At 42.8% G+C, this 24,695-nt stretch overlaps 1 protein-coding gene across 2 annotated transcripts in view; it reads left to right on the top strand.

Moving 5' to 3' along the window:
- CUL3 (cullin 3) overlaps window positions 1-24,695 on the top strand; it is a 145,511-nt gene that overhangs the window by 30,807 nt on the left and 90,009 nt on the right. For both annotated transcript variants that reach the window (XM_073674628.1, XM_073674627.1), the window contains exon 2: window positions 11,255-11,452. In XM_073674628.1, coding sequence (XP_073530729.1) covers window positions 11,255-11,452 — 198 coding nt within the window. The remainder of the gene's footprint in view (window positions 1-11,254; window positions 11,453-24,695) is intronic.

The raw sequence follows: 24,695 nt of genomic DNA, 5'->3' as shown, positions 1-24,695 counted from the left end.
GCAGACCGTCGGACCTCAGGCAGGCAGGCAGGTAACAAGTATTCAGGCAGGTAACTAGCAGGAAACTGGCAGGAAACTGGCAGGTAACTGGCAACGGGACCTGAGGGCTGAAGCACTGGTGAGACACAGGTGCAAACAACATTGCTCGGGCACCTCCATTTTGGAGGAGGTGCCTTATATATGATGAAGTCCTCCGGCCATTGGCCGGGGACTCTTTAGGGCGGCGCGCGCGGCCCCTTTAAGAGGAGGGGAGCGCGCGCGCGCCCTAAGCACAGGGGCCGGGAAGGAGCGCGCGCTGAGAGCAGAGCAGGAGGAGGACGCCGGGACGGAGCGCGCGCTGACAGCAGAGCGGGGGAAGGAAGCCGGGCACGGAGCAGAGCGGTGAGGGGAGCAGCGTCCCTGCCTAGCAGAGGGCAGGGACGCCGGCACTACAGTAAGACGCTTCTGGCGTTGTCTATTGGTCATCAGTGGCTTGACACAAGGAATGCGACACTTGTAGCCCATGTTCTGGATACGTCTGTGTGTGGTGGCTCTTGAAGCAATGACTCCTGCAGCAGTCCACTCCTTGTGAATCTCCCTCAAATTTTTGAATGGCCTTTTCTTAACAGTCCTTTCAAGGCTGTGGTTATCCCAGTTGCTTGTGCACTTTTTTTTTCCTTCCACTCAACTTTCCATTAGTATGCTTGGATACTGCACTCTGTGAACAGCCAGCTTCTTTAGCAATGACCTTTTGTGGCTTACACTCCTTGTGGAGTGTCAATGACTGCCTTCTGGATATCTGTGAAGTTAGCAGTCTTCCCCATGATTGTGGAGCTTACTGAAACAGACTAAGGGACCTTTTTAAACATGTAGGAAGCCTTTTTCAGATGTTTTTTGTTCTAATTTACTGAGATAATGACTTTTGTGTTTTCATTGGCTGTAAGCCATAATCATTAACAGAAATAAACACTTGAAATAGATCACTCTGTTTGTAATGACTCTATATAATGAGTCTCCCTTTTTGTATTGAAGAACTGAAATAAATTAACTTTTTTGATCTAATTTAGTGAGAAGCACCTGTACTTAGTAAGTTCACCAATAACGGTCTGTTAACTTTCCAGCACTTTGCCACCGATACCTTTATATATTTTTTGCATGGCAAAGTCTCATGCCCATTCTCTTTTCTACGTGACCGACACATTCTTTTTTTAACGACAGTAGCTTCATCTTCATCTGGATACGCATTTAAAATTCCACGAAACGTTTTGATGTCCCCTTCTCCAATATACTCTTCGTGAAGAACTCAATCCTTCCCCTGCAATCTCAAAAATATTTTAGTAATCACGTTGATCTCCTTTTTTCCCGCACTGCCTTCGTGATTTATCGAATGCGTTTCATACTATTCATTGTATTCCTCAATATTGTCTTTTGTTTTTTTGTTCCACACACTACACTCTTGACACAACCTACTTTTCACCACAGCATTGACTACTTTTTCAATTTCTTGCCGATTGGAGTAGACACACCAAATAAAGATGAGAAACCCCCCCCCATGTTTGCTAGAAACTGTTAAATGTGTTGCAACATTTCCACCTTCTTCATTCTTTGTTTTTTTTCTTCGTCAACTGCTTGTGTTAAAATGCAATTGTAAACTGCAGATGCTGCTAAATCTATATTTTCAAGGCAAGCATAATAAGTGTTTATAACCACGCCATGGCAAATGTCTATCAAGCCGCAAAATAAATGCAGGACTTCTTGTCCAACACCTAAAAGTCAAAAAGCAAACACAATGCGACAGTTGATGTCAGATGCCTTGTCAATAATTGGCATCGATGTAAACATTGTTACAGCAGCACTTGACGTTCATTTTAAATTCCAAACCTCAATGTGGCATCTTAGAGAATTTTACATTCTTTTTGCATGTTTTGCATTTTACGAGTGATGCAGTTGTCAAACACTAAAAAAAAAAAATTCAGAAGGCAGTGACCAAATTCTCTCGGAATTCGCATATTTTTCAAAGTTCATCGTTTTTTTTGCCGGTGAATTGAATCCTGTTCACTTGTGTGTTGGTTGCCTCTAAATATCAGATTTTCATAACGATTTGGACGCACTTTATTATCTCTTGACCCTTTTTTATCCATTGCCACAATTTTTTTTAAACTTCTAAAATTCTCGAATAACTTCGTTAGCGTCCACTTGCCTCGACATTCAACACAGATTTCCTATAACAGGGATGTTAAACTTAAATACACAAAGGGCCCAAATGAAAAACTTTGACAAAGTCGCGGGCCAACCAGTATTGCGGTATACTGGGCCCCACATATTCCTCCATACAGAACAATGGGCTCCATATAGTCCTCCATGCGGAATAATGGGCGCCCCGTGGTCCTCCATGCGGAATAATGGGCGCCTCGTGGGCCTCCATGCGGAACATTGGGCCCCACATAAGGGTGGCGGTTCTGGTTCTGTGGGCCAAATATAACCACCCTGCAGGCCAGATTTGACCCAATGGCTGGAGTTTGACACGTGTGGCCTATAGGAAGCAGAGTGCAGCTTTCAGCATTGAGGTAAAATGAAAGCTGAGCTGTGATTGGTTGCTATTAGTGTTGAGCGAGTATGTTCTGTTAACCCTTTCGCCAAGTACGCTCGGGCCGAGCACCGAGTATTTATAGCTGCTCGGTGATATGGTTGAATCACTCCCGTGTGCATGATTTGCAACTGTTTGACAGTTTTATTACATGTGAGGAATGTCTATTTCTTACACATTCCTCACATGTAATAACGCTGTCAAACAGTTGCAAATCATGCACACGGGAGTGATTCAACCATATCACCGAGCAGCTATAAATACTCTGAGCTCGGCCCGAGCGTACTCTGACAGAACATACTCGCTCAACACTAGTTGCTATGGATAACTAGAACAGTCTGACTGTGGCAGTTTTCATAAGAGATTTGAGAGAGGTTCAGGACACACACTTTCGGATATTGATGTTTTGGGCAAGTTAACCCAAAAGCGAAGAAAGTATACACGCACCCAAGGCCGACGGAATGCTCCAGTGTGCGCCGCGTGTTCCGAGCAGTGAGTGCGTGCCGAAGATCGCTGCCTTTAAGGTGCTATACCTTTTTTAATATTGCGAATTGAGCAAAATCATTTTGCACACTAAATACATGCAAAATATGGAGAAAAAAAATCAATCCTCTAGACTAGAAGACCCCCTTAAGATGACAGTAATTTCAAGCACCACCAGAAACCTGCTCTTATCCGTGTCATGCTGACTGAATTATATCGGCGGCCATTTCTTCGTTAACACTTATTCATGAGCGAACGAGAATATTACTAAAATTATGAAACAAGCAGATCATTCTTGTAGCAGGATTGAAAATCACTAGAAATATTGTTTTTTTTTGTGTGATAGTCAATTTTCAAGGAAAGGAATAACTAGAGTTTTTGTAATTTTTCTGATCACTATTCCTAACAATCCAGTGTTAATGCAAATTGCCACTATGAAAACTGAAGCAGCAAGATTTGTGTTGGTCTCCACTTTTGGCCACGACTGTAGATGAATGTTATCTGCCCCAGAAGATGGTTCTCTTGGCAATAAGGGTAAAATGATAAATTTACAGAGACACTGGTAATTTGTGCTCTTCCTATAATTCTTCTGTCTCCATGAAACCCTTTTTCTCCCATTGTTCCTGGTATATTCTACTACCACACTTTCATTGCTGGCATCAAAGCGCCTTATTTACATGTGAAGAACGTATTTGCCCTCAAGGGCCCTCAGCAAATTGAGACATGAATATGATTAAGTCATTCCAACAGCAAATACAGAGCAGGAACAATGGAGGCTGTCTGCCTTTCCCAGTGCAGTGTATGTACTATACGCTCCTATGATCACCTGCTGCGCTCCTGGCAGCACTGCCTGGGCTGACCCCGCCAATACTGACTGCAGTGCATTAGGGGTTAACCTGCCAAAGACGTATGCTAACCACAAACCTGTTCATGGGCTACAGCAAAACAAATGACTCTTGGGAATTGTGTACATTTTTGTGTTAATAGTGGTACTGCAAGCCTCCGAAAGTGTGCTAGCCAGTGTACTGTAGCTCCTTCCCCCACGTCTGCGTCTTCATCTTTTGCCCGGCTTCTTGCTCTGATGGCTTAGGTGTTTCTGGCTGGCTGATCCTTGCAGATACAGTGTAGCTTTCTGCCAGCTTGGATTTGTACAGTGTGTCTCAGACAAGTTGCTGCCTGAGATGCAGGCATTTCAATGGGAACAAGCCATCTGTTCTGATGAGGTTTACAAATTGCAGATTGCTGAAGGGAGGGAAATGAGCACTTAGCTGGCTTTCACCAGGCAGAAATGAACGCCACAGTGCCCACACATCCGCGATTCGCTCATTCACTTAGAAGCTTGTCATCTTTCCCTTTTATGAAATGTCCTGATATCAGTGTCATGTTGTGTATGGTTTAAGAATGAGACTTCAGGCGCTCTTCCTACGATATATAGTACAGTCATGGCCAAAAGTATTGAGAATGAGACAAATAGTAATTTTTCCAAAGTTTACTGCTTCATTTTTGTAATGGCAATTTGCATATACTCCTGAATGTCAGAGTGATCAGCTTAACAGCAATTACTGTACTTGCAAAGTCAATATTTGCCCAGAAAATGAACTTTAACCCCCAAAACACATTTCAACATCATTGTAGTCCTGCCTTAAAAGGAGCAGCTAACATCGTTTTAGTGATTATTCCATTAACACAGGTGTGGGTGTTGATGAGGACCGGGCTGGCGCTCAATCAGTCATGATTAAGTAAGAATGACATCACTGGACACTTTAAAAGGAGGCTGGTTCTTGGTATCATTGTTTCTCTTCAGTTAACCATGGTTATCTCTAAAGAAACACGTGCAGCCATCATTGCACTGCACAAAAATGGCCTAACAGGGAAGAGTATCGCAGCTACAAAGATTGCACCTCAGTCAACAATCTATTGCATCATCAAGAACTTCAAGGAGAGAGCTTCCATTGTTGTCAAAAAGGCTCCAGGGCGCCCAAGAAAGACCAGCAAGCGCCAGGACCGTATCTTAAAACTGCTTCAGCTGCGGGATCGGACTACCAGCAGTGCCGAGCTTGCTCAGGAATGGCAGCAGGCTGGTGTGAGTGCTTCTGCACGCATTGTGAGGTGGAGACTCTTTGAGCAAGGGCTGGTTTCAAGGAGGGCAGCAAAGAAGCCACTTCTCTCCAGAAAAAACATCAGGGACCGACTGATATTCTGCAAAAGGTACAGGGAGTGGACTGCTGAGGACTGGGGAAAAGTCATTTTCTCGGAGTCCCCTTTTCGATTGTTTGGGACATCTGGAAAACAGCTTATTCGGAGAAGAAGAGGTGAGCGCTACCACCAGTCTTGTCTCATGCCAACTGTAAAGCATCCTGAAACCATTCATGTGTGGGGTTGCTTCTCAGCCAAGGGAATCGGCTCACTCAGGCTGTGTGCCCACGTAGCGTTTTACAAGCGTTTTTGATGCGGAATTTCCGCAGCGGAAACGCTTGTAAAACGCTTGGTAACCCGCACCCCATGATCCCCAATGGGTTTCCGCAACTTCTATGCACATGCTGCGGATTTTTCCGCAGCGTTTATGCTGCGTTCAAAAATCCGCAGCATGTCATTTAATTTTGCGTTTCCGCAAGCGGAATTGCCTTTGTCCAATGCATAAAAAACGCAAGGCAATTCCGCATGTGGAAAACGCGTGAAAAATGCGCGATAAACGCGTGCGGAATTCCGCATGCGTTTTTCCGGGAGAGGACTTGCATTTATGCAGCAGAAATTTTCTGCTTCATAAATGCAACGTGGGCACATAGCCTCACAGTCTTGCCTAAAAACACAGCCATGAATAAAGAATCGTACCAGAATGTCCTCCAAGAGCAACTTCTCCCAACCGTCCAAGAGCAGTTTGGCGCCCAACAATGCCTTTTCCAGCATGATGGAGCACCTTGCCATAAAGCAAAAGTGATAACTAAATGGCTCATGGAACAAAACATAGAGATATTGGGTCCATGGCCTGGAAACTCCCCAGATCTTAATCCCATTGAGAACTTGTGGTCAATCATCAAGAGACGGGTGGACAAACAAAAACCAACAAATTCTGGCAAAATGCAAGCATTGATTATGCAAGAATGGACTGCTGTCAGTCCGGATTTGGTCCAAAAGTTGATTGAGAGCATGCCAGGGAGAATTACAGAGGTCTTGAAGAAGAAGGTGCAACACTGCAAATATTGACTTGCTGCATTAACTCATTCTAACTGTCAATATAACCTATTGGTACTCATAATATGATTGCAATTATATTTCTGTATGTGATATAAGCATCAGACAAACACTAATAAAAGCCAGAGGCCAGCAGATCATGTGAAAATATAATTTTGGTGTCATTCTCAAAACTTTTGGCCATGACTGTAGTGTGTAGCTTACATCGATTATTTTATTTTTTTTTCACTTTACGGTTACTGTAAATGTTCTGACTGCAAATCTGGATAGAAAAGATCTGCAGCATATGTTATATGGGAATGTAGCATTACACATTTCTATATTTTGATTAGTGCCTTGTAGGGTACAGATAATTATTTTTTTATTGCGAATAAGACTGGTAAGAACTCCTTTTTCTTTTGCTTTTATATGGCCTTCATTGCCAGAATAATCTGTGTCCTCTTGAGGTCAATTAAGTCCTGTCCACTATATGGCCATGAAAATGGATTTATCAACAGGTTTCACAAAGTAAACTGCGTACATTATTAAATCACTCCGGACAGTTGGTCGCTCTGCGGTCTGGCGTATGGGCTGCCGGCATTTGGTCGCCCTGCGGTCTGGTGTATGGGCTGCCGGCATTTGGTCGCCCTGCGGTTTGGTGTATGGGCTGCCGGCATTTAGTCGCTCTGCGGTCTGGTGTATGGGCTGCCTGCATTTAGTCGCTCTGCGGTCTGGCATATGGGCTGCCGGCACTTGGTCGCCCTGCCGGCAGTCGGGTGCTCCTCGATCTGATGTACAAGCTGTGAGCAGTCGAGTGAACGATGGTCTAGTAGTATTAGTATAGTGTGCATGCACAGAGGACAAGTCATGATTGGTATACAGTGCACATGCAGCGGTGTTACGACATTATTAGTATACTGTGCGCATGCAGCGGGGTTATGACATGATTGGTATACTGTGTGTATGCAGCTGTGTTATGACATGATTGGTATACTGTGTGCATGCAGCGGTGTTACGACATTATTAGTATACTGTGCACATGCAGCGGTGTTATGACATTATTAGTATACTGTGCGCATGCAGCGGTGTTATGACATGATTGGTATACTGTGTGCATGCAACGGAGTTATGACATTATTAGTATACTGTGCGCATGCAGCGGAGTTATGACATTATTAGTATACTGTGCGCATGCAGCGGAGTTATGACATTATTAGTATACTGTGCGCATGCAGCGGTGTTATGACATGATTAGTATACTGTGCGCATGCAGCGGAGTTATGACATTATTAGTATACAGTGCGCATGCAGCTGTGTTGACATGATTAGTATACTGTGCGCATGCAGCGGAGTTATGACATTATTAGTATACTGTGCGCATGCAGCGGAGTTATGACATTATTAGTATACAGTGCGCATGCAGCTGTGTTGACATGATTAGTATACTGTGCGCATGCAGCGGAGTTATGACATTATTAGTATACTGTGTGCATGCAGCGGTGTTACGACATTATTAGTATACTGTGCGCATGCAGCGGAGTTATGACATTATTAGTATACAGTGCGCATGCAGCGGTGTTATGACATGATTAGCATACTGTGTGCATGCAGCGGTGTTGACATGATTAGTATACTGTGCGCATGCAGCGGAGTTATGACATTATTAGTATACTGTGCGCATGCAGCGGAGTTATGACATTATTAGTATACTGTGCGCATGCAGCGGTGTTATGACATGATTAGTATACTGTGCGCATGCAGCGGTGTTATGACATGATTAGTATACTGTGCGCATGCAGCTGTGTTGACATTATTAGTATACTGTGCGCATGCAGCGGTGTTATGACATGATTAGTATACTGTGCGCATGCAGCGGAGTTATGACATTATTAGTATACTGTGCGCATGCAGCGGAGTTATGACATTATTAGTATACAGTGCGCATGCAGCTGTGTTATGACATGATTAGTATACAGTGCGCATGCAGCGGTGTTATGACATGATTAGTATACTGTGCGCATGCAGCGGAGTTATGACATTATTAGTATACTGTGCGCATGCAGCGGAGTTATGACATGATTAGTATACTGTGCGCATGCAGCGGTGTTATGACATGATTAGTATACTGTGCGCATGCAGCTGTGTTGACATGATTAGTATACTGTGTGCATGCAACGGAGTTATTATGACATTAGTATACTGTGCGCATGCAGCGAAGTTATGACATTATTAGTATACAGTGCGCATGCAGCAGTGTTATGACATTATTAGTATACTGTGCGCATGCAGCGGAGTTATGACATTATTAGTATACAGTGCGCATGCAGCGGTGTTATGACATTATTAGTATACTGTGCGCATGCAGCGGGATTATGACATGATTGGTATACTGTGCGCATGCAGCGGGATTATGACATTATTAGTATACTGTGCGCATGCAGCGGGATTATGACATGATTGGTATACTGTGCGCATGCAGCGGGATTATGACATTATTAGTATACTGTGTGCATGCAGCGGTGTTATGACATGATTAGTATACTGTGCGCATGCAGCGGTGTTATGACATGATTAGTATACTGTGCGCATGCAGCGGAGTTATGACATTATTAGTATACTGTGCGCATGCAGCGGTGTTATGACATTATTAGTATACTGTGCGCATGCAGCGGGATTATGACATTATTAGTATACTGTGCGCATGCAGCGGGATTATGACATGATTGGTATACTGTGCGCATGCAGCGGGATTATGACATTATTAGTATACTGTGTGCATGCAGCGGTGTTATGACATGATTAGTATACTGTGTGCATGCAGCGGGATTATGACATTATTAGTATACTGTGCGCATGCAGCGGGATTATGACATGATTGGTATACTGTGCGCATGCAGCGGGATTATGACATTATTAGTATACTGTGCGCATGCAGCGGTGTTATGACATTATTAGTATACAGTGCGCATGCAGCTGTGTTGACATGATTGGTATACTGTGCGCATGCAGCGGAGTTATGACATTATTAGTATACAGTGCGCATGCAGCGGTGTTATGACATTATTAGTATACTGTGCACATGCAGCGGTGTTATGACATTATTAGTATACTGTGCGCATGCAGCGGTGTTATGACATTATTAGTATACTGTGCACATGCAGCGGTGTTATGACATTATTAGTATACTGTGCGCATGCAGCGGTGTTATGACATTAGTATACAGTGCGCATGCAGCTGTGTTGACATGATTGGTATACAGTGCGCATGCAGCTGTGTTGACATGATTGGTATACTGTGCGCATGCAGCTGTGTTGACATGATTGGTATACTGTGCGCATGCAGCGGTGTTATGACATGATTAGCATACTGTGTGCATGCAGCGGTGTTATGACATTAGTATACAGTGCGCATGCAGCTGTGTTGACATGATTAGTATACTGTGCGCATGCAGCGGAGTTATGACATTATTAGTATACAGTGCGCATGCAGCGGAGTTATGACATTATTAGTACACAGTGCGCATGCAGCGGTGTTATGACATGATTAGTATACAGTGCGCATGCAGCTGTGTTGACATTATTAGTATACTGTGCGCATGCAGCGGAGTTATGACATTAGTATACAGTGCGCATGCAGCGGTGTTATGACATGATTAGTATACTGTGCGCATGCAGCGGAGTTATGACATTATTAGTATACAGTGCGCATGCAGCGGTGTTATGACATGATTAGCATACTGTGTGCATGCAGCGGTGTTATGACATGATTAGTATACTGTGCGCATGCAGCTGTGTTGACATTATTAGTATACTGTGCGCATGCAGCTGTGTTGACATTAGTATACTGTGCGCATGCAGCGGTGTTATGACATGATTAGCATACTGTGTGCATGCAGCGGTGTTATGACATTAGTATACAGTGCGCATGCAGCTGTGTTGACATGATTAGTATACTGTGCGCATGCAGCGGAGTTATGACATTATTAGTATACAGTGCGCATGCAGCGGAGTTATGACATTATTAGTACACAGTGCGCATGCAGCGGTGTTATGACATGATTAGTATACAGTGCGCATGCAGCTGTGTTGACATTATTAGTATACTGTGCGCATGCAGCGGAGTTATGACATTATTAGTATACAGTGCGCATGCAGCGGTGTTATGACATGATTAGTATACTGTGCGCATGCAGCGGAGTTATGACATTATTAGTATACAGTGCGCATGCAGCGGTGTTATGACATGATTAGCATACTGTGTGCATGCAGCGGTGTTATGACATGATTAGTATACTGTGCGCATGCAGCGGTGTTATGACATGATTAGTATACTGTGCGCATGCAGCTGTGTTGACCTGATTAGTATACAGTGCGCATGCAGCGGAGTTATGACATTATTAGTATACAGTGCGCATGCAGCGGTGTTATGACATGATTAGTATACTGTTGGCATGCAGCTGTGTTGACATGATTAGTATACAGTGCGCATGCAGCGGTGTTATGACATTAGTATACAGTGCGCATGCAGCGGTGTTATGACATGATTAGTATACTGTGCGCATGCAGCGGAGTTATGACATTATTAGTATACAGTGCGCATGCAGCGGTGTTATGACATGATTAGCATACTGTGTGCATGCAGCGGTGTTATGACATGATTAGTATACTGTGCGCATGCAGCTGTGTTGACCTGATTAGTATACAGTGCGCATGCAGCGGAGTTATGACATTATTAGTATACAGTGCGCATGCAGCGGTGTTATGACATGATTAGTATACTGTTGGCATGCAGCTGTGTTGACATGATTAGTATACAGTGCGCATGCAGCGGTGTTATGACATTAGTATACAGTGCGCATGCAGCGGTGTTATGACATGATTAGTATACAGTGCGCATGCAGATTCTACAGGAGTTAGTATAAATATTAACCTCACTACTTCGTCTGCGCTCCCTGGAGCATCAGTTGTGAATTGAGGTTTTCTTTGTTTTGCATGATCATTAATGTTGTGCATTCCATTTATTGTTTTGTTCCAGATGACTATGGATGAGAAGTATGTGAACAGCATTTGGGATCTACTAAAGAATGCAATTCAGGAAATTCAGCGCAAGAACAACAGTGGATTAAGTTTTGAAGAACTGTATAGAAATGCATATACCATGGTCCTCCATAAACACGGAGAGAAACTATACACCGGACTTAGAGAAGTAGTGACTGAGCATCTCATAAATAAGGTAACCTCGGGTACTGACGCAGATCTCGGTGAACCACACGGATTTCATCATGTCACACAGACAGGAATGTGCCTCATTAATAATAAATGTGCTTTATAGCTGAGCTGTAATCAGACTAACGGATTTGCTTCCACAGCAATAACTGCAAATTCCTCAAGGTATTTTGGAATAAATTGGGTAAGAGACCTGGGTTTGGTAATATATTTTTCCTCAGCAAATTTTTCCATGGTCCAATAGTGAAGTGCCGAAAATAAGATTGTCACTATGACCAACTTTTTATAAAGCTATATCATGATAGTTAGGTTTTTTGATTGTAAAATTTGCTTGAATAATTAGCGGACGCCATGTTGTGTTTGGAGAGCGGATATCATGTTGCATTTGGAGAGTCCCTGTGTGCCCAAACATTGGAGCTCCCCCACAAGTGACCCCATTTTGGAAACTAGACCCCCCAAGGCACCTATCTAGATTCATAGTGAGCACTTGGAACCCCAGGTGCTTCACAAATTGATTCATAAAAATGAAAGTGTTTTTTTTTTCACTTTTTCATTTTTACGAATCAATTTGTGAAGCACCTGGGGGTTCCAAGTGCTCACTATGCATCTAGATAGGTGCCTTGGGGGGTCTAGTTTCCAAAATGGGGTCACTTGTGGGGGAGCTCCAATGTTTGGGCACACAGGGGCTCTCCAAACGCAACATGGCGTCTGCTAACAATTTGAGCCGATTTTCCATTCAATTTGTTAGCGGACACCATGTCGCGTTTGGAGAGCCCGTGATGTACCTAAACAGTGGAGATCCCCCACAAGTGTCCCCATTTTGGAAACTATACCCCTCAAGGATTTTATTAAGGTGTATAGTGAACATTTTGAACCCAGAGGTACAGCACAGAATTTGTTTACATTAGGTCATCATATTGAATAAGTTGTCATTATTCTTGAGTGCAAGTGCTCACTACTTGAGTTTGCATCGGGTACTCAGGTATGCACCATGTACAGCGTGTGCTCGAGTGACATGCTCGAGTCCCTGCTCCGCATGTTTCACGGTTATTAGACACCCAAAAAAAAAACCATGCGGGGATCGCTCGTGCATGGCAGGCAATCCCCGTAAAGTTTTTTGGCCGCGAAGCATATGGGGCAGAGACTCGAGCATGTCACTCAAATACCCACGATACTCACTGCATACCAGAGCACCCGATGCAAACTCAAGTAGCGAGCACTTGCTCTCAACACTAGTCGCCATATCGTCATCTTTTTTTCTTACTTTTGAAAAAAATCCCCAGCACAACCCTAGCCCCAAACCCAGCCCTAACCCTAGCCCAATCCTAACCCAAGAGTTTATTTTTGACGCCGTTCCTTGTGCGGTATAAGTGATTAGACGACTTTATTCTTCGGGTCGGTGTGATTACAGCAATGCCAGAATCATATGGGGTTTTTATGACTGACAGCTGTCACACACTAAAAGACGCATTTTTTGTAAAATCTAGTTTTTGCATCGCCATATTTTGAGAGCTATAATTTTTCCAGATTTTGGCAGACAGTCATGTGACGGCTCGTTTTTTGCGGGATGACTTGACGTTGTTATTGGTGCCATTTTCAGGCACGTGACATTTTTTGATCGCTTTCCATTCCGATTTTTGGGAGGCAGAATAAACAAAAACCAACAATTCAGGAATTGTGGTTTTTTTTATTTTTTTTATTCTGTTCCGCGTGTGGTAAAATTGATGAGGTAGCTTTATTCTTCGGGTCAGTACGTTTACAGCGGTACCACATTTGTATCATTTTTCTATGTTTTGGCGCTTATACACAATAAAAGCTATTTTATAGAAAAAAATATTTTTTAGCATCGCTTTATTCTGAGAGCTATAACTTTTTTATTTTTCGGCTGATGGAGCTGTATGGCGGCTTGTTTTTTGCGGGACGAGATGACGTTTTCAGCGGTATCATTTTTATTTATATGCATCTTTTTGATCGCGTGTTATTCCACTTTTTGTTTGGCGGTATGGTGATAAAGCATTGTTTTTTGCTTCTTTTTTTTTTTTTTTTTTACCGTGTTCACTGAAGGGGTTAACTAGTGGGACAGTTTTATAGGTCAGGTTGTTCTGGACGCGGCGATACCAAATATGTGTACTTTTATTGTTTTTTTTGTTTTTTTTTTTATAATATTTATTGATGGGTACATTATATTTTTATTTTTGGTGTATTATTTTTTTTATTTTTTTATAATATTTTTGCACTTTTTTTTTTTTTCCCACTTTCACACAGTTTATACACTTTATTACTTTGTCCACTCTGGGACTTTCACTTTTTTTTTCTGATCGCCTGCATGGCACAGGAATGAAGCACCATCCCTATGCCATGAAGGCTGTCAGAAGTGCACAGTGTGAAGATTGCTTGGAGATGCACTGCGCATGCCCAAGCAATCTTCCTGCTCTCTGGTGACCCGGATGTTGTCATGACGACATCGGGTCGTCATGGCAACACCCGGGAAGCCTTTGCAGACTGCGCTGGAAGCCGGAAGAGGAGGTGAGTATCGCCGATCACCTCCCCTTGCCCCCGCAATGCCGTGATCGACTTCGATCGCAGCATCGCGGGGGTTAATGTGCTGGGAGCGGTGCAGGACCGCTCCCTGCACATAGTACCGGGTGTCAGCTGTGACAATCAGCTGACACCCGGCGGCGATCGCGCCCGCACAGGCTGTGTGCGCGCGCGATCGCCATGACGTACTAATACGGGTCTGGCTCTTAAGTCCCAGGGCACAGACGCGTATTAGTACGTCAGATGTTATTAAGGGGTTAAGGACCTATTCATCGGATACGGCATAAATTTCAGGTTGTTGTGGGTCCGATATCTGGCACCCCCACCGATCAGCTGCCATTCCCTTCAGCCGTGGTTGGCAATAAAACTGCAGAGGTGCCCTTCGCAGCTCTTCTTAACCCCTTAACGAGCGTCGATATGCATTAAAACGGCTGTTAAGGGTCCTTATTCACTGCGATCGGGAATAGGGATAGCGGCTGCAATTCCCGCGGGTGTCCACTGTATCGGCCCCGGCCAGTTTTGCAAGCAATAGGGGCAGACAACCCCTTAAATAATTCTTTACAAAACGACAATATATGCCTCACCATGCATTTAATCCATCCTGCTGCTCATATCTTCTGTGCTCAGACCCACAATGCCATGACTCTCCGCCAGTATACATAAAGAGAAAGTGGGAAAAGTCTCCAATAAAAAATAATTCTCACTTTATTTGTGCAAAATATTAAAATATATAAAAGTTCATGATGGCGGAGATGCAATCGTGACGCGTTTCTGACTTAGTGACCATGACAGCAATATTTAAGTTGTTACAAGGGGGTCACAAGACCCCCTTAGTAATCATCGGACCCCCGCTATTGCGGGTCCCGATAGTTGCCATTGTACCCAGAGGTCATTTAATGACCTTTTGGGTCCGGTGGCTTGTGAGATCCAGCTTATAAGCTGGGTCTCATAGATTGAGTCAGTGACTCACTGCAGTGCATGAGACCAGAAATCAAAGTGAAAATTATATATGTCCCACAGTGGGGCTTATTGAAAAAAAGTAAAAAAAAAAAAAAAAAAACACACAAAAGCGCGCACAAATCACAAAAATTTGTTTCGCCACTCAAAACGCAGCGTTTGTGATAAAACGAAAATAAGTACACAATTGGTATCGCCGCATCTGGAACGACCCTCTCTATAAAAGTCAAACGGAATAAGTAATGCGCCAGAGCAAAAAATGTTGCTTTTTCATCATACTGACTCATTAAAAAAGAGACTAAAAAGCAGTCAAAAGTCATATGTAAAAATTTTTATTACAAATTAAAACGCCAAACTGTCCCGCAAAAAAACAAGGCCTAATATGGCTCATTTGGCAAAAAATAAAGTTACGGCTCTCAGAATATGATGCAAAAACAAATTCATTTTTGTAAAATAATTTTTAGTCTGTAAAAATAGCAACTCCTAGAAAAACAATATAAATCTGGTATCTCTGTAATCGTACCGACCCGACAGACAAATCGGTCTTTTCACTTTTACCGCATGGTGAACAGTATAAAAAAGCAATAACTGAACTGCTGGTTTTTGTTCATTCTGTGTCTGAAAAATCGGAATAAAAAGATCAAAAAATATTATGTACCCCAAAATTATACCCAAAAAAATCTGCAACTCGTCCCGCAAAAAATAAGCCCTCATACAGCTCTGTTCGCGAAAAAATAAGTTACAGCTCTCAGAAGACCAGTCCAAAGTGACTCCATCTGCCTCATGCGAGTTGTTCTGTTGGTGAAACCCCCAACGTAAGGGCTCAGCGGAGAGCGCAGAATAAACTAGCTGAGCCTTGTTACGATTTTTGGAAGGCAGAATGAACAAATAGACAGCAGTACCAGAATAGTTCTTATTTTTGCGCGGTTCACCGTGCGGTGTAAGCGATCGGGCAGATTTATTCTTCGGGTCGGTGAGATTACAGCGATACCAGATTTATATATATTTTTTTTTTTTTAGGTTTTGCTGTAGTTTTTTTTTTTCGCCACCATACCGGCTGTATCCCATCATTTTAGGTGTCTCTTTAGCGCAAGTATGGGTGACCACAGATCTGTGCACGCCTAAAAAGCTGGATGCCACCGGAACTCTGGAAAAGCGACATGGCTCTCATCCCTTGAAATAAAATTCAGTGAGTTCTGCACTCCCAAATTTAAATGCCCCACTGAGCCTAAACTACAGTAAGCGGCCACATGTTTAAGTGCTCTCTCCCTAATACAATAATGCCAATCTATGGTGTGCGTGTCTCTCTACACTGTATGGGGGCACTAAACTGGCATATTTGCAATTCTCCAGAATAAAGTATGGCGTGGATGTTGCAAAATAGTCACTGCATCCGTAGATTAATTCATTGAAAGGTGTAATTTCTACAATGGGGTCACTTTTTGTTTTTGTTTTTTTGCTGTTCTGGCACCTTCGGGGCTCCGCAAATGTCTCTTCAAAAATCTGAGCTCCAAAAGCCAAATGGTGCTCCTTCCTTCTCAGCACTGACTTGTGGCCAACAGTAATATCTGATGACCTATGGGGCATCACTGCGTTCAGTAGAAAATGCGTTATGGGGTTCAGTTTCACATATTAACCCTTGTGTACCTGAAAAATTTGCCACTAAAATGTCATATTTCCATGTCTCAATGTTGTAAAATTCTGTGAGGCACCTATAGGTTCAAAATACTCACTACTCCCCTAGATGAAATCCTTAGCCAGTGGCGTTTCCAATACGTTGTCACTTGGGGGTTTCTGCTGTTCTGGCACCTCAGGGGCTCCGCTATTAGAGCCTATAATCTATGCAAACAGAATCTACGTTCTTAAAGCCAAGTAGCGCTCCTTCCCATCCTAAGCCTGCTGTGTGCTCAAACAGTAGTGTACTGCCACATCCAGGAAAATTGCTTTCCAAATTATGGTGTCCATTTTCTCCTATTAACCCTTGTGTAAATTGTAAATTTGGTGCTAAAATAGTGTTTTAGTGGAAACATTTTCTTTTGTTCTCACATCTAAATGTTATAAAGTTTTGTGAATCACCTGTAGGTTAAAAATGCTCAGTTACACACCTAGATGAATTCTTTGAGGGGTGTAGTTTCCAAAATGGGGTCACTTGTGGGGGGATTTCTGCTGTTTTCGCATGTCAAGGGCTATTCTACATGGCATTCACAATCTATTCCAGACAAATAGCTCTTTCCTCCTTTCCTAGCCCTGCCATGTGCCCAAACAGAAGTTTGGTCCACTTATGGGTTATCGTTGCGTTTGGGAGAAATTGCTTTACAAATTATGGGGTCCATTTTCACCTATTATCCATTGTGAAAATTACAAATTTGGGGCTAAAACATTTTCGTGGAAAAAAAATCTAAATTTTCCATGTGACTACCTCTGGTCAAATTCTGTGTATTACCTCTGGATTAAAAATTCTCACTATACCTTTGGAGAAAATCCTTGAGGGGTCTAGTTTCCAATGTGGGTCACTTGTGGGGGCTCTCCAAACGCGACATGGCGTCTGCTCTCGATTCCAGACATTTTTGCTTTCAAAAAGTCAAAACGATGCTCCTTCTCTCCCGAGCCCTGCGGGTTTCCCCCTACATTTGGGGTATTGGCGTACTCGGGAGAAATTGCACAAAAATTTTATGGTCCATTTTCTCCTGTTGCCCTTGTGAAAATAAAAAATTTCAGGCGAAAAGTATATTTTTGTGGGAAAAATGTGATTTGAATTTTTTTTTTCTTCACAGCTCTACGTTAAACACATCAACACACATCTTGATGCATTCCTTGAGAGTCTAGTTTGCAAAATGGGTCACTTGTGGGGGGTTTCCACTGTTCAGGCACATAAGGAGCTCTCCAAACGTGATATGGTGTCCGCTCTCGATTAAAGCCATCTTTACGTTCAAAAAGTCAAAACAGCGCTCCTTCCCTTCCAAGCCCTGCTGTGCGCCCAAGCAGTGGTTTTCTCCTACATATGGGCTGTCTGTGTACTCGGGAGAAATTGCACAACAAATTTTGGGGTCCATTTTCTCCTTTTACCCTTGTGAAAAAAAAATAAAAAAATTTGGGGCTAAATTTAAAACTTTTGTGAAAAAAGTAAAATGTTCATTTTTTCCTTCCACATTGCTTTAATTCCTGTGAAGCACCCGAAGGGTTAATAAACTTCTTGAAGGTGGTTTTGAACACCTTAATGGGTGCAGTTTTTAGAATGGTGTCACTTTTGGGTATTTTCTGTCATATAGGCCCCCCGAAGTCACTTCAAATGTAAAGTGGTCCTTAAAAAAAAAAAAAAAAAAATAGATGGTTTTGAAAATTTTGTAAAAAAAAAAAAGAAATCGCTGGTCAACTTTTAACCCTTATAACTTCCTAACAAAAAAAAACTTGTTTCAAAAATTGTGCTGATGTAAAGTAGACTTTGGGAAATGTTAACTATTTTGTTTGACATATATCTCTCTGGTTTAAGGGCATAAAAATTAAAAGTTTGAAGATGTGAGATTTTCGCCAAATTTCCGATATTTTCACAAATAAATGCAATTCATATCAAACAAATTTTACTACTATGAAGTACTGTATGTCATGAAAAAAGTCTGAGTCACTGGGATCCGTTGAAGCGTTCCAGAGTTATTACCTCATTAAGTGACAGTGGTCAGAATTGTAAAGTTTGGCCTGGTCATTAAGGGGTTAATGTGTAGCGGTGCTATAAATACATTGTATAGCAGATTGTGCAGCTTACTCCCAGCATAGACTGTCCACAGGCTGCTCTGATCTGTGCAGTGTGTATCTGGTATCCGTTAGGCTAAGTGCCCACGATGCAGGAATGCTGCATATTTTTTCCGCTTCTCCCTGGCAGGAAAAACGCATGCGGATTTTACATGCGTTTTTCCCGCCAGGTAGAAGCGTTTGTCAAATGTTTTCACTTGCATTTCTGCATGCGGGTTATCAAGCGCTTTCCAAGCGATTTTAGCATCACTTGGAAAGTGCTTGACCACTTGGTCACACTATATAAATCCATGCAGCCGGCATATATAGTGTGACCAAGTTAGTTAAAAAAAAAAAAAAAAGAATTGGGCTGTGTGCCCACGATGCGTTTTTTAAGCGTTTCCACAGCGGCAAAAACGCTGCAGAAACGCTTAAAAAACGCATGGTAGAAGGCCTGCCATGTTCCCCAATGATAATCCGCTTGTGACATGCTGCGGAAATTTCCGCTGCAGATTATCATTGCGGAAAAAAACGCAGCACTACCAATTATTTTGCGGAAGTGCTGCGTTTTCGCCGCCATTGACTTGCATTGGAACGCATGGATTACGCATCACTGTATATGTAGATGCGCATTCCATGCGTTCTAATGTGCGGATGGTACCCGGGTCTAGAGGAGAGGAAACTCTCCTTTGTACCCGGGTACCATAGAAACTTAAAAAAAAAAAAAAAAAAAAAAAAAAAGAATAAAATAAAAAATAAATATATACTTACCTTCTGGCGGTGCGCTCCTCCTCGCATGCCGGCAGTTCGCGATGGACTGAAGGACCTGCGCTGACGTCAGTCATGTGACGGGTCACACGACGCTGAAAACGGCAGGTTCTTCAGTGTACCGCTGCCGGCAAGGGAGAACGGAGGGAAGCTAGACACCGGGGCCATCAGAGGGTAAGTATATATTTTTATTTTTTACCATTCTTTCGGTCACAGTATATAAATCCATGCCGGTTGCATGGATTTATATAGTGTGACCAAGTTGACAAGCACTTTCCAAGTGATGCTAAAATCGCTTGGAAAGCGCTTGTCAACCCGCATGCGGAAATGCAAGTGAAGAAGGCTTCACATCCGCATGTCCCTGGCAGGAAACCGCATGTACAATCCGCATGCGTTTTTTTTCTGCCAGGGAGATGCAGAAACGCTCAGGAAAAAATCCTGAGCATTTCTGCATCATGGGCACATAGCCTAAGAATGGTAAAAAATAAAGATTATACTTACCTTTCGATGTCCTCCCGGTGTTTTCTCCGCTCGGTCCGGTGTCTTGGGCGGCTCGTGGTGCTGTGAAGGACCTGCGGTGACTTCATTGAGGCAGGTCACATGACTCAATGACGTCATGGCAGGTCCTTCACAACACCGCGACCCGTACAGCAAACCAGACAGAGCGGAGAAAACACCGGGAGGACATCAGAAGGTAAGTATAATCTTAATTTTTTATTTTAAATTCTTTTTTTTTAACAGGTTCTATGGTACCTGGGTCTGGAGGAGAGTCTCATCTTCTCCAAACCCGGGTACCATCCGCACATAGAAACGCATATTATCCTTGTGTACAAATGTGCTGACACGGATAATATGCGTTTCAGTGCAAGTCAATGGCATCAATTACGCTGCGTGTCCGCAAAATTAATGCACAGCACATGCGGATTATCATTGGGGACCATGGGGCACATATTACCAAGCATTTTTTTCAGCGTTTTCGCTGCGGAAATTCCGCGGCAAAAACGCTTGAAAACCGCATAGTGGGCACACAGCCTTAGAGGAGTCGGTTCTATGGTCTCCTGCATAGATAGGAGCACATCAGGTCAAAGTGACATTGTTCTGGCTTCTTTGGCCATAATAAAGTTCTGACTATATTATGGTAGAATTTGCATATTTAAAGGAGTTTACGGGAGTTTAATATTGATCACCTATCCTTAGAATAGGTCATCAATGTCTGATTAGGGTGAAGGACACCTGGCACCGCTGCTGATCAGCTGTTCTCAGTGCTGGCAGTGGCCGGATGTGCTGATTTGCAGAGCTGCACAACTCAGTCCACAGGATAGTGGCCACAGCACATCCACCTGTTTGAATCAGTAGGAGACGGTTGTGCAGCGCCTGGCCACGGCCACTATGCAGTTGACGGATGCATGAGTCCTGGAAAACCCATTTAAATACACATATAAATGTAAAAGGGCCAAGAAACAAAACTCATACTGGAAACAACCTGCTGTGCTTTCCATTTAGGAAGATAAACCGTTAGAATCTAGGTATTTTATCTGCACAGGATGGAAATACTGCAGGTTTTCCATTCAGTTTTTTTGGACTGAAAATCTGAAGCTGAGTAAACTAGCACCATAAAGGCTGAGATTTGACCAAAGCTGCAGAATTTCTCCATATGGAAGTTGATCAGTATAGTAATTTCCCCAATCTTCTGCTGCTCCATAGAGATACTTGCCTGGCCTCCACCGGTCTTTATTGCTTCAGCTCTCCTATTTGGTCTCACATCATTGCTGAAGGCTAGGATACAGGGACCTTTCTGGGAAAGGAAGAAAATTGGGAAAGGACTTTTAGCAGATATTGTTAAATCTGGTCTGAAATACTGTATATACAAATTTGTGCATGTTTTCTGCTTTTGCAGATTTTCCAGCCACTTTCTCCTGATTTACTGAGAAACCTTTCTGGAGTAAAGGTTGTGCACACGATCCATAATCGCTGCGGATTGGACGCAGCGCACTTGAGCTGCATGAAATCCGCAGCGTCCAGATGTTACAGCATAGTGGATGGATTTTAAAAAAAATCCCATGCGCCTCCCTGCATTTGTGGATTACCCGCGGGCACAGACATGTGGCACAACTTTCCAGACCGCCGCATGTCAATTTCTCTTGTGGAGACGCTGGTCTCCGCTAGAGAAATTAGATCAGTGCAATGTAGAAGATGCAGTGAATCCGCATGGTTCAATGAACACATGCGGATTCATCTGCGTGCAGCGCTTTGGACGCAGCATAGAGGATGCTGCGTTCAAAGCGCTGCCAGTCCTGATCGTGTGCACATACCCTAAAAGTGGTATCTCGTTTCCTGCTGAGAAAAACAGAAAAATGCAGGTCATCTTGGTTTAGACAGCTGTAAGGGAATGTACAAGCCATCACTAGGCTCATTCCCTCGGAGCTGATGGGGTGGATCCTTGTCTTAGTTTTCTTATCAACTATGATATGAATAAAGAATTGATGTGACCTCAGATGTTTGCTCCTCTGCCTATATAACTTGTGCTTTCCTGTACATCTGCAAGGGCAATGTAATGAACAGTACTGGGAATATGCTCTTTGCACAATATGGGAGAAAACTCACAATTTAGAGTAAGTTTATTTTTGGTTTATTCATCTAAATTAATTTATCTAAAACATTTTTCTACAAATGCTTCTAACAATAATAAAAAATATAATATTTTATTATATATTTAGTGTGTATGTATGTACAGTGTGTTTATGTATAGTGGTGGGAACTAAGTATTTGATCCCTTGCTGTTTTTGTAAGTTTGCCCACTGACGGACATGAACAGTCTATCATTTTAAGGGTTGGTTAATTTTAACATTGAGAGATAGAATATCCAAAAAAAATCAAGAAAATCACATTGTATAAATTAGATAAATTTATTTGCATTTTGCAGTGAGAAATAAGTATTTGATCCCCTACAAACCATTGAGTTCTGGCTCCTACAGACCAATTAGACTCTCCTAATTAACTCAATACCTGCATTAAAGACAGCTGTCTTACATAGTCACCTGTATAAAAGACTCCTGTCCACAGACTCAATTAATCAGTCAGACTCCAACCTCTACAACATGGGCAAGACCAAAGCGCTTTCTAAGGATGTCAGGGACAAGATCATAGTAAGATGCTGGGTGAGAAGGAGACAACTGTTGGTGCAATAGTAAGAAAATGGAAGAAATACAAAATGACTGTCAATCGACATCGATCTGGGGCACCATGCAAAATATCACCTTGTGGGGTATCTTTGATCATGAGGAAGGTGAGAGATCAGCCTAAAACTACATGGGGGGAACTTGTTAATCTCAAGGCAGCTGGGACCACAGTCACCAAGAAAACCATTGGTAACACATTACGCCTTAAGGCTGTGTGCCCACTATGCATTTTTTTTAAGCGTTTCCGCAGCGGCAATTCCGCAACAGAAACGCTTAAACGCTTGTTAGTAGATCTGCTATGTTCCCAAATGATGATCCGCATGTGCTGTGCACATGCTGCGGAAATTTCCGCTGCGGATTATCATTGCGGAAAAATCCGCAGCACTACCAATTATTTTGCGGAATCGCTGCGCTTTATCCGCCATTGACTTGCATTGAATCTCTTAATATCCGCATGACTACATGTACACATGCGGATATTAAGAGATTCAATGTGCGGATGGTACCCGGGTCTGGAGAAGAGGAGATTCTCCTCCAGACCCGGGTACCATAGTACCTGTAAAAAAAAATTAAAATTTTTTTTTTAAAAAAAGACTTTATAATAAAAAATAAACATTATACTTACCTTCTGATGGCCCCTGGTCTCCTTAGCGATGCATCCTGGCTCCCTGGCAGCTCGCGATGGCGGTCGCGTGACTTGTCACATGACTAAATGACGTCATGGAAGGTGATTTTACACAACCGCGAGACACCGGGAAGACCAGAGAAGAAGACCGGGGGCCATCGGAAAGGGAGTATGTTTTTTATTTTTTTTTTTTTTACAATTTGTATTCTTTTTTTTTTTTTTTTTTTTTAACAAACTTGGTCACACTATATAAATCCATGCCGGTTGCATGGATTTATATAGTGTGACCAAGTTGTCAAGCACTTTTCCAAGTGATGCTAAAATCGCTTGGAAAGCGCTTGACAACCCGCATGTGAAATCGCATGCTAAAAACGCGTGACAAACTCTTGTCCCTGGCTGAAAAAACGCATGTACAATCCACATGCGTTTTTTTTCTGCCAGGGAGATGCAGAAACGCTCAGGAAAAAGCCGGAGTATTTCTGCATCGTGGGCACATAGCCTAAAGGTTTAAAATCCTGCAGTGCCTGCAAGGTCCCCCTGCTCAAGAAGGCACATGTGCAGGCCCATCTGAAGTTTGCCAATGAACACCTGTATGATTCCGTGAGTTATTGGGAGAAGGTGATGGGATCAGATGAGATAAAAATTGAGCTCTTTGGCATGAACTCAACTTGCCGTGTTTGGAGGAAGAGAAATGCTGCCTATGACCCAAAGAACACCGTCCCCACTGTCAAGCATGGAGGTGGAAACATTATGTTTTGGGGAGTGTTTCTCTGCTAAGGGCACAGGACTACTTCACCTCATCAATGGGAGAATGGATGGAGCCATGTACAGTAAAATCCTGAGTGACAACCTCCTTCCCTCAATAAGAGCATTGAAGATGGGTCGTGGCTGGGTCTTCCAGCAAGACAATAACCCAAAACATTCAGCCAAGGCATCAGAGGAGTGACTCAAAAAGAAGCACAGTAAGGTCATGGAGTGGCCTAGCCAGTCTCCAGACCTTAATCCCATAGAAAACTTATGGAGGGAGTTGAAGCTCCGAGTTGCCAAGCGACAGCCTTAAAATCTTAATGATTTAGAGATGATCTGCCAAGATTTTTTATTTAATTTTTTTGCATTTTGCAGTGAGAAATAAGTCTAATTTATACAAGATGATTTTCTTGATTTTATTTGGATATTCCATCTCTCATTGTTAAAATTAACCTACCCTTAAAATTATAGACTGTTCATGTCTTTGTCAGTGGGCAAACTTACAAAAACAGCAAGTGATCAAATACTTAGTTCCCCCACTGTATATATATTTATTTTATTCACTTATATAATGCCATTCCACAGCGCTTCACGAGACCATATCGGCACTGTCCCTATTGGGGCTCACAATCTACATTCCCTATCAGTATGTCTTTGGAATGTGGGAGGAAACACATGCAAACACGGGGAGAACATACAAACTCCTTGCA

This window comes from Phyllobates terribilis, unplaced genomic scaffold (genome assembly GCF_046119375.1).
Source record: "Phyllobates terribilis strain yellow unplaced genomic scaffold, ASM4611937v1 Scaffold_3__8_contigs__length_932513732, whole genome shotgun sequence".
In the NCBI taxonomy this organism is placed as follows: Eukaryota; Metazoa; Chordata; class Amphibia; order Anura; family Dendrobatidae; genus Phyllobates; species Phyllobates terribilis.
Note: the sequence above shows the minus strand (reverse complement) of the source record. Positions and strands in the feature narration are given on the sequence as shown.